Below are 11,410 nucleotides of genomic sequence, written 5' to 3'. Positions count from 1 at the left end.
TCATTCTCTCTCTCTCTCTCTCTATCATTCTCTCTCTCTCTCTCTCTATCATTCTCTCTCTCTCTCTATCTCTCTCTCTATCATTCTCTCTCTATCTCTCTCTCTCTCTCTCTCTCTATCATTCTCTCTCTCTCTCTCTCTCTCTCTCTCTCTATCATTCTCTCTCTCTCTCTCTCTCTCTCTATCATTCTCTCTCTCTCTCTCTCTCTCTCTCTATCATTCTCTCTCTCTCTCTCTCTCTATCATTCTCTCTCTCTCTCTCTCTCTCTCTCTATCATTCTCTCTCTCTCTCTCTCTCTCTCTCTATCATTCTCTCTCTCTCTCTCTCTCTCTCTCTCTATCATTCTCTCTCTCTCTCTCTCTCTCTCTATCATTCTCTCTCTCTCTCTCTCTCTCTATCATTCTCTCTCTCTCTCTCTCTATCATTCTCTCTCTCTCTCTCTATCATTCTCTCTCTCTATCATTCTCTCTCTCTATCATTCTCTCTCTCTCTCTCTCTCTCTCTCTATCATCCTCTCTCTCACATTCTCTCTCTCTCTCTCTCTCTCCCTCTCCCTCTCTCTCAGTGCTGGACGTGTTGTGGCTGAGCACGTTTAACTTCGCGGTGGCGTACGCAGCGGCTGACGGGTCTCTGGAGACGCCGCCCGAGCTCGTGGTGGTGTCGTTACCCGTGAGTGACTCTTACAGACACGTATATCATATTTACATTTATGCTTTTTATCCAAAGCGACTTATATTGCATTGAAAGACCTTGGCGTTGCAAGCGTCAGCGCTCTACTGTTTGAGCTCCAGGAAAGGACATATCGTCTGCAATAACAATCGTAAAGGTTTTTTAATGATGTGCGATCTGACATTATCGAGTATATCCCTCACTTTACAAAAAATCTTTTCTAACATCAATATTAAAGGCCATGGTGCAGGTAAAACACCACTGCCGATTAATGGGTACATAAAGCAGTCAAGATATGTATATAAAGTTAGAAATGTCTCCAAAATGGTGTTAAAGTCCAGTTTTTGTAGTTTTTGTAGTTTTTGGTAAGTGACGGTTATTTTTTACGCAACTCGGCGATGACGTCACATGAGGTAGACGTGGTGGATAGCCTCAGCCTTTCTCAGCTACTAGAACTAGTTCTAGCACTGACTATTGCGTCTAACTGGGATAAGGAAGAGGTGGCGAGACCCACAGTTAACATTTATGATGGCCCACAGCCATATAATTAATAAATAAATGCATGGTCAGAGGAGAATGACTGGAGAGTTGGTGGAGTGTCCTGGTGAGTTGCTACCATTTAGAAACACAGCAATGACCGCTGGAGCTAGTAGACTATGAACAGCAGTGCATACAATGATAACTTTTTTTTTAACTTTCAGTGAATAGCATCGAGTGAAAGTCAACGTTTTCTTTTTATATAGTGACAGTGATTATGTCGTTGGCTCAGATAAGTACCCTACACTTAGTAAGAAGATCTATAAATAGAAGGTATATTATGCTAGCTATGGGCTAGCTTGACAGTCCCACCTGTGAACCCCTAGTGTTTATTTCTAAGCTTTTACCTCTTTCTCCGGTGAAAATGTTGTTTGCAAATGTAGCCGACGCCGAGTAGGCTGGTCATGTCTTCAGTGTGATTATTGTTGATTGTGCCAACTAGTTCTCCTCGTGATTGACTGTCATTGACACCGTCAGGCTCACCGGGAGAGGGAGTGAGTAGTAAGCGTCTGTGTCGCTGTGTTTGGCAGGTGTGTGTGTGGGAAACTGTGGTGGAGAGCTTGTGTTGTAGGGAGGTGAGCGTGTTTTTGTCGCTGGTCGAGGACCTCGCCCCGTGGCCAGCAGATGTAACGTGCCTAACGCAGCATCCTGGATTTGAGGCATGCTCCCTGAATCCGTTTGGATAGCATACTCACACTTCAGGCAGGAATTTACCATGACGATGATAAATTAAAATACAAAAACTACCGAAAACTCTGACTCACGACTGCTCTTACTGAATACCAACCTACTCAGCACTGAGCTCACATACAACTCCCTCGTGTGACGTAAAATGACGCGATGCTGAAAAAAAGCGTTTTTACGAGCAGTTAAAGAAACGCTCACTTTATCTACTAAATTGGTGCCCTTATGTTGTTTTAAAACATTTTAAATCCTGCATTAACTTTTCATATGGTATTTTCATACAAGGTTATGTATTCATTTAAATTTTTTTTATACCTGCAAGATGCCCTTTAAACCTTTTATGTATAAAGCATCAAAACATTATTTATGCATGTGTAACAGCAGGTTAAACATGCATGATCTGCAATAAACAGTCAATTTTGTTGATACTGATTTCATTTAAATGTTAACAACCGTGTTGTGTTGTCTTAGTCTAATAGAATTTGACTTAATGTAAGAAATTGATATTCAACAAAAAATGATGCATGCATTTTAATTAGGTTAAAATGGCTTTATAAAGGGAAAAAATGCCCATAAAAGGTAAAAATCTATTTAAACTTGTTGGAAAAGGGGATTTATGTCACTGCCGTGAACTGACCACCATATAGAATATGAAGAATATCAAAAACATTATGAGTCAGCTGTTCACGACAGTCCTAAACCTGCAAAGGTACCAGAACAAAACACTCAAATACACAAAATATTGTCTAATTATCGTTAGCGATAAAATCACAGACAATATCGAGATATAATTTTTTGTCAATACCGCACACCCCTAGAAAAAACCATGCTGACCTGTGTGTGTGTGTGTCAGAAAAAGGACGAGAAGAGAGGCGAGTGCTACCTGAACTTCAACGATCTGGTGTACGGCACCTGCACCGAGAGGCAGCATCACTACTACCTGTGCCACATCGAGGACTGGTGAGTGTGGCACACACGACTCATCTTAGATATCTCACTGGAATTGATAAGTAAATGAACGAAACTGATTCGTCCTGCGCAGGGATCTGGTGTTGGCCGCGTCCGCCGCTGCTAGTGAGGTCAGCATCATCGCCAAACAAGAGGACAAGGTAAACACACACTCCAAAAGATGGCTTATTATCATTCATTAAGAATATAAAAACGATCACCTATATTCAGGGTTTCAAGTCATTAAATCGATTTAGTGAAAATTAAAGGGATAGTTCACCCAAAAATGTAAATTCTGTCAGTAATTACTCTCCCTCATGTTTTTAAACCCCGTAAAACCTTCGTTCATCTTCGGAAAACACGAATTAAGATATTTTTTGATTAAATCTGAGAGCTGGATCACTCCTCCATAGGCTTCTAAGGGATTGAAACTTGTTCCCCAAAAAGTTATTAAAGACATCGTCAAAACAGTCCAAGTGACTACAGTGACTCAATATTAAGTTTATCAAGCGACGAGAATACTTTTTGTGCGCAAAAAGTCAGTTAGCGTAGTGTGATAGCGTAGAGCTACGTCACCTGTAGGCTCACTATTGGCCGACGCTGGTCATGTGTGTGATGCGTGTGACGTACAACACAGAAGCGCTGCGCTGTTACACTAGTGAACTCACTCGAGGCCCACAGAGAAGGAAATCAATAGTTGAAATAAAGTCGTTATTTTAGTTTTTTTTGCACAAAAAAAGTATTCTCGTCGCTTGATAAACTTAAGATTGAGCCACTGTAGTCACTTGGACTATTTTAACGATGTCTTTAATAACTATAATCGTGTGATGCGATGTCGTGGGATGTCGTGGGATGTCGTGTGATGTGATCAGGGATGTGATTTTTCCGGATTTTCCGACCTGAAAATGTGACCTACGTGAATCATGTAGATCTGTAAAAAAAAAAAAAAAGTCGGCTGTCGGAGTGAAAAGGAGAGGATATGAGGAAATAACAGGCTGACGTGCGTACAGATTTTTCCTTCCTTTCCAAATATAAACGAGGACGTAACGTTATTTGCGTTCAGCTTGTTCACCTGCTCAATTCCGTACCTCAGTGGCTCTCGCGCTACAGTGGTATCGTTGTCAGTTGACAAGAACATCGGCGTTAGGCCACCAGTAGGGCTGGGGCGATATATCGATATAGTTCAAATTTGCGCTGTGATCCTTGCTCCAAGCAACCTGCTGACTGCTTTTGTAGAAATATGTACAGTATATCGTGCATTCTATCAGTTGCAGTTCTGGCGCCTCCGTCTCGAACAGCATTAGTGTACAACGCGACAAATACTCACATCAAATGTTAACGCAGCGGAACGGGACACAGCAGTTCACTTAGTGCACAAAAGTTCATTATTTGCATGTGCTTTAAAGCCTTGCCGGTTAAACATGTCATTCACTGCTGATGCGCTGTTCTAACATGCGCTTTACTGAGCGCGAACACCCGACGCGCACACGCACTAAAAGCCTGTCTAACAGCGCCTGGTTACTGGACTAAGTTATCTTTCGAGTCTTATTTCGCTAATACTCTCAAATACACACAAGATTTACATAAGGAAAGTTGGTTATGTCTAAACTGAAAGAAAACCGAGAAAACTGAGAGAAATCTGGTTGTCAAATGCGCGTGTATATTAGATGCGTCGTGTACAGGTCTTAAAGAGACAGTAGCCCCAATAATAAACATGCAGCCGCTTGTCCTTAAAGGGATAGTTGACCCAAAAATAAAAATTCTGTAATTATTTATTCACTGTAATGTTGTTCCAAACCTGTATTAATTTATTTCTTGTGCTGAACACAAAAGAAGATATTTTGAAGAATGTGGGTAACCAGACAGTTGCTGGTCCCCATTGACTTCCATCGGGAAAAATATAGTATGGAAATCACTGGGGTACATCAACTGTTTGGTTACCCACATTCTTCCAAATACTTCAACAGAAGAAAGAAACTTATTCAGGTTTAAAACGTACTCGGTTACTAACGTAACCTCGGTTCTCTCTAGAGAGGGAACGAGTACTGCGTAATATCTTACGCTTTGGGGAAAACCTCTTTTCCACGAGATATTGAAGCCAAAAATTATCCTTTAATTTTGATTAATGTAAAACGCTGTGCGGCAGCGTGCAGACATAGGCAAGACGGCTCGCGCGCCTATTGGCTGCCCTGCGGCAACAGCAGCAAGCCTATCGAGAGAGGCCCTGCGTGACGTGACATCCAATGGGGGTGCTTCGCGCCCATTTCGTCGCGTCCCGCCAGAATAGGCGTGGCCTTGGCCTATAAATACGCTCGACAGGCTGATACAAACTGGTTTTCAACGCTGAAGCGAACCAGCGCTGTTGTATGCACGGCAAGATACGCAGTACTCGTTCCCTCTCTAGAGAGAACCGAGGTTACGTTAGTAACCGAGTACGTTCTCTTACGAGAGTATCTCTCGTACTGCGTAATATCTTACGCTATGGGGAACACAATGTAAGACGACGTGCGTACTGGGATCCGACACCAAAGTCCCAAGGGCAGTAGCCCGGGGCTCATATAGTGCATAATCACCGTAGACTCACAGAGAGTCGGAGAAGAGAGGCTACCAGCATCATTCCCCACGAAATAGCATCCCATAGGAGCTAGTTATGTCAACAGTATATCCCGCAGACAGGGTGAACGCGTTCAGCCTGAACTGGGCAAAAATACGGGCTATTCAACACCCATGGAGCTGTTCCATCGATCAGTGAGCGATACTCAATCAAAACTCAGCATTCTGCGCCGGCGCAGCGGGACAGATAGTACTGAATTCTAGACCGACAGCAGCTTGGCCTGTAAGGCGGGAACTTCTAGGTTATAGAACCTTATAAATGTAGACGGCGAGGCCCAGCCCGCCGCCATACAGATATCATGCAAGGAAATCCCACTAGACCACGCTCACGAAGAGGCCACGCCTCTCGTGGAGTGCGCTCTGACACCCAAAGGACACTGCAGGCCCTTAGAAGTGTAAGCCAGCACTATGGCATCGACTATCCATCTGGATAGGCTCTGTTTTGATGCGGCCAGTCCCTTGGAGCGTCCGCTAAACAAAACAAAGAGCTGCTCGGTCTGCCTGAAGACAGACGAGCGGGACACATAAGCCCTCAGCGGCCTGACGGGGCAAAGGAGATTAGCATCCGCTTCCTCATTGTTCACCGGGAGGGCGCACAGGGAAATAACCTGGGCCCTGAACGGTGTGTTGAGGGATTTTAGCACGTGCCCGTGCCTTGGTTTGAGTATGACTTTTGAGTCATTAGGCCCAAACTCAATACAGGACGCGCTTACTGAAAGCGCTTGCAAGTCCCCCACGCGCTTCATTGAAGCAAGAGCCACAAGAAATACCGTTTTGAAAGACAGGCGCTTCATGTCTGACAAATGGATTGGCTCGAATGGGGCACCTTTCAGGGCTTCCAGAACCGTAGAAAGGTCCCACATAGGGACTGAGGGAGATCTGGAAGGATTCAGCCTCCGAGCTCCCCTGAGGAATCGCACGACGAGGTCGTTCTTCCCCAGTGACTGGCCCGACGTCGGTTTTGCAAACGCCGCTATGGCCATCACGTATACTTTGAGCGTGGACGGGGTTCTACCCTTATCCAGCAGCTCCTGAAGGAAGGAGAGCACTTCCGTAACCCCGCAGTCTACGGGTGAAAAGCCCTGAGCTTGACACCAGGTAGAGAACACTGACCATTTCGAGGAGTAGAGCCGTCTAGTAGACGGGGCCCTAGCCTGCGTGATCGTGTTTAACACTCCCTCCGGGAGGTTAGCGGGTACCCGTTGATGGCCCACAAATGTAGGGACCATAACTCCGGGCGAGGATGCCAAATCGAGCCCTTTGCCTGAGAGAGGAGGTCTCTCCTCACCGGTATCGGCCACGGGGCAGTGCTGGCCAGCTGCATCAGGACTGGGAACCAGGTTTGGTTCGTCCATAGCGGAGCCACGAGCAGCACTGGGCATCCATTTTCCCTGAATCGTTCCAGCACTTGAGGCAGGAGCGAGACGGGGGGTAAAGCATAGAGGGGGCGTCGGGGCCATACGTGGGCCAGCGCGTCCCTGCTCTTGGAGAAAAAGTTCGGACAGTGAGCGTTTTCCTGGGACGCGAACAGGTCCACCTGCGCTCTGCCGAATGTCTCCCACAGCAGTTGGATCGTCTGCGGGTGCAGCGACCATTCCCCTGCTTGGACATTGTTTCTGGACAGTCTGTCTGGTCCCAGATTCAGGTGACCAGGCACATGCGCTGCTTTCAGTGAAAGCAGGCTGTGCTGAGCCCAGCCCAGGGAAGCGTTTCGTCAGCCTGTAAAGGCTTCGGGACCTGACGCCGCCCTGGTGATTTATGTACGCCACCACTGACATGTTGTCCGACCGGACTAAGACGTGGCGGCCTTTTATCTGGGGACAAAAACGCCTTAGCGCGTTGTCTACTGCCAGCATTTCTAGACAGTTTATGTGTAGGAGCTTCTCCCGTTCTGACCACTGGCCAAAGAACGGTCTGCCCTCGAGCAGCGCTCCCCACCCCGAGGTGGAGGCGTCCGTGGACACCACCAACACACTCGAGGGAGTCCCCAGACTCACGCCTGACTGGTACCAGTCGGCTTTTTTCAAGGTTTCAGAGCCGAGACGCATTTCCTGCCGACCCTGAGGCGAAACAGACCAGCGGCCCAAGCCCCGGGCGGAACTCGTGCTTTCAGCCATAACTGCAGTGGGCGCATGCGAAGCAGGCCCAGCTGAAGTACTGAAGATGCTGAGGCCATGAGGCCCAGCATTTTCTGAAACCGTTTGAGCTGGACTATAGGGCCGCGGCGGAAGGATTTCACGGCGCGCTGAATGTTCAGTCCTCTCTCCGGCGACAGACGTGCTGTCATAGACAGCGAGTCCATCACTGTTCCCAGAAAGGAGATTTTCTGGCTGTGAGACAGCGAACTCTTCGCCCAATTGACTGTGAGACCCAAATTCTCGAGATGCTCGAGTAATGCGGTCTTGTGTTCTATGAGCTCTGATCGTGATCGAGCTAGAATCAACCAGTCGTCCAAGTAGTTCAAAATTCGCATGCCCTGAAGTCTCAGGGGTGCGAGAGCCGCGTCCATGCACTTCGTGAATATACGGGGTGCTGGAGACAGGCCGAACGGTAGGACTGTGTATTGATATGCCTGGCCCTCGAAGGCGAATCTCAAGAATCGCCTGTGACGTGACGCAATCTGTATTTGGAAATAGGCGTCTTTCAGATCTATTGACATGAACCAGTCTCCCTGGCGCACGTGCGCGAGGATTTTGCTGGTTGTCAGCATTTTGAACTTGCGTTTCAGAAGCGCTTTGTTCAATTGTCGCAGATCTAGAATGGGTCTGAGACCCCCGTCTTTTTTCGGTACCAGAAAATATCTGCTGTATACACCCCCATCGCTCTGAGCCTGAGATAAAGGTTCTATGGCCCCTTTGCTCAGTAGTTTCGCTATTTCGGTTCGAAGTAGATGAGATACTTCATTGTCCACCGTGGTTTCGACACGCGCCGTGCAACGGCGGGGACGTCGAGCGAACTGTAGCGAATAGCCTCTCTTTATAGTGTTCAACACCGATTCTGATACCCCGGGAAGCATTGCCCACGCATTCGCGTGGATAGCTAGAGGCAGAATGATATCCGGGCTCTGGCCGCGGCACAGCGGCGGCTGCAGAGCTTCGGTGTGCTGAGACATGAACACTGTGTTTAAAGTGCGCGAGGCGGGGGGGCGCGCCGATCACGGCGGGCAGCCTGTTCGCACTCGCTTTCTCTATGACAAATTGTGGAGAGAGAACGAGCGGGACAAACCCCGTAGGGTTCAGCGTGTCTGTGAGTGAATGTGGGCGCGGGACAGCGGGCACATTTACTGCACTGAAAACACCGTCGGCTTGCGCTGACTGAATATGTGTTGGTTTCGTTTTTACAGAAACCGTGGGACACGAACTGTGTAGTGTTTGTGGGCACTGTGTCGTGGGCACATTCACTACGTTTGCACAATCGACATGAGTCGATTTTATTTGTGCTAGCCCTGAACTGTGGCGGGCTGTGTCTGTGTGTGGGAATGGGCACTGTGACGTGGGCATTCTTACAACACTCATAACACCATCTGCTATGGCCGGGACACCAGAAAATACACTCTTTATTGGATTTATCTGGGTCGCCGTAAAAATGGCGTTAATGTGCAGGCAAGCGGGCTGTGGTACCGGCTTGTTTACTGCGAAATACACTGGAACAGTCACATTGTTTGGAACTGAACGAGCGAGAGGTTTCGGTGGAGTCTGGCCGCGGCGAGACTTAAACACCGTGGGTCTTAGCTGACTGTATGTGTGTTGGTTTCGTTTTACAGAAAACGTGGCAAATGCAGCGTGTAGTGTTTGTGGGCACTGGGTTGTGGGCACATTCACTACATTTAATGCACAATTGACATGAGTCGATTTCATATGTGCGAGCCCTGCACTGTGGCGGGCTGTGTTTGTGTGTAGAAATGAACACTGGGCTGTGGGCATTTTCATTACACTCAAAACACCATCGGCTGTGGCCGGAATACCAGACAATAATTTGCTTATATGATTTTTCTGGGTCGCCGTGGAAACAGCATTTGTGTGCAGGCAAGCGGGCCATGGTACCGGCTTGTTTACTGCAAAATACACTGGAACAGTCACATTTTCTTGGAACTGAACGAGCGAAAAGTATCAGTGCAAGTCTGGCCGGGCGAGACTAAATTTTATCTGCTGCGAGAGCTGGGATCGAACACGGGTCTCCCGTGCGTTGGCTGTAGGTTTCGCCACTGAACCACAGGGGGAAACAACAAAAGCCTAAAATAGCTCGACCACATAATAGAGCGTCATCACAGTTTTGTGTGTGTTGGCGTTTGTTTGCATGCGTGCGTGTTATACAACAGGCTCATTGCTGCAATATTGACATTTTCAGCCGCTCAAACTAAGAGGAACTGAGAAATGTTTGAGGAATGGAGATTGGTCCGGCCTCGGCGGGACTAAAAACACACTCTATCCTCATTTCGCCGATGACGCATGCCCACGGGGGGCGGGGTAGCTTTCTTATAACGTAAAGAAAAGCTAGCCGCGGTTTAATGCTGGCCCGTTTCCCTGACGACTCGCGGGCAGAAGGGGGAGATCCACAGAGCTCGCCCAATCCTCACTGTCCGACGCGGGGATATAGCAGCTGGCCTCCTCTACAGATGCAGCTATCTCGTCGTCATTAATGGCGGAAGCGGCGGCGCGCGGCGGCCGTTGTCCGTCAGTGAGCGACTCGATTGAAGCTGGTGAAGCTGGCGGGCGAACCGGCGAGCTTTCACGGCTGGAGAAGGATCAGGGACCCGCTGAGTGCGGCGCGGCACTACAGCGGGCGGGAGTCTCACTCACCATGGCAATAGCTGGCCTCCTCTACCGATGCAGCTATCTTGTCGTCACTAATGGCGGAAGCGGCGGCGCGCGGCGGCCGTTGACCGTCAGTGAGCGACTCGATTGAAGCTGGTGAAGCTGGCGGGCGAACCGGCGAGCTTTCACGGGCTGGAGAAGGCTCGAGGACCCGCTGAATACGGCGCTTTGCGGCGCGGCACTACAGCGGGCGGGAGTGCAGACTCGGAGAGAAAATGCCAGGCAAGTCCTCAGAGTCACCATGGCAATAGTTCCACAGGAACGAAGCGTCTTCAAAAAGACGCTTGCTCTTTTAGAACAGATACAACACAGAGATAGAGTGTGAGTCGCAGCGGCGAACACACACTCAGCAGTGAAAAGGATATGAACGCCGGAAAGCGTAGCAGGTACGGCGGCTGAAGGCGGCGAGGTGTAGGCCAGCGACTTCAGGCTCGAAGGCTCGTCCCGCAGAAGGCTTACAATCAGACGGCGCGGCTTCTCACTCCGGATCCAGCGATGCAGTAGTGCTTCGCTGAAGAGTTGAAAATCAGTTTGTATCAGCCTGTCGAGCGTATTTATAGGCCAAGGCCACGCCTATTCTGGCGGGACGCGACGAAATGGGCGCGAAGCACCCCCATTGGATGTCACGTCACGCAGGGCCTCTCTCGATAGGCTTGCTGCTGTTGCCGCAGGGCAGCCAATAGGCGCGCGAGCCGTCTTGCCTATGTCTGCACGCTGCCGCACAGCGTTTTACATTAATCAAAATTAAAGGATAATTTTTGGCTTCAATATCTCGTGGAAAAGAGGTTTTCCCCATAGCGTAAGATATTACGCAGTACGAGAGATACTCTCGTAAGAGAACTACTTGAGAGAGTAAATGATGACAGTTAAAATTTTTGGGAGAACTATCTATTCAATGTTAATAAAACAACAAAACACAGAGGAAATCACTCACTGCTCTTGACTGAGAACTTTAATAGTAGCTTTAATAAGAATCAATGTATAATTTATACAGTGAAAAATATATTTGGCTTTGACTTTGACTGAATATTTGCTCTCACTTTGCGGAAAAAATATCGGGATATATATATCGATATTCAGCCAAAATTGGGGGGGGGGCTCGGTATATTTTCCTGCTTTTTTGTCCTTGGCCAATCACATGCCT

General features: G+C 48.1%; 1 protein-coding gene across 1 annotated transcript in view; it reads left to right on the top strand.

Annotated features, from left to right (window-relative positions):
* Window positions 1-562: 562 nt before the first annotated feature.
* The window catches only part of LOC143749417 (nuclear pore complex protein Nup214-like), a gene marked incomplete at its 5' end in the record, with an annotated part of 91,947 nt that continues 81,099 nt past the window's right edge, over window positions 563-11,410 (top strand). The window contains 3 exons of the mRNA XM_077241906.1: window positions 563-670; window positions 2,745-2,851; window positions 2,934-3,000. Coding sequence (XP_077098021.1) covers window positions 563-670; window positions 2,745-2,851; window positions 2,934-3,000 — 282 coding nt within the window. The remainder of the gene's footprint in view (window positions 671-2,744; window positions 2,852-2,933; window positions 3,001-11,410) is intronic.

Source organism: Siphateles boraxobius, unplaced genomic scaffold (genome assembly GCF_051911475.1).
Source record: "Siphateles boraxobius isolate OS27281-9 unplaced genomic scaffold, OSU_SipBor_1 246, whole genome shotgun sequence".
NCBI classification, from domain to species: Eukaryota; Metazoa; Chordata; class Actinopteri; order Cypriniformes; family Leuciscidae; genus Siphateles; species Siphateles boraxobius.
The sequence above is the reverse complement of the archived record's forward strand: the minus strand, read 5'-3'. Positions and strand labels throughout refer to the sequence as shown.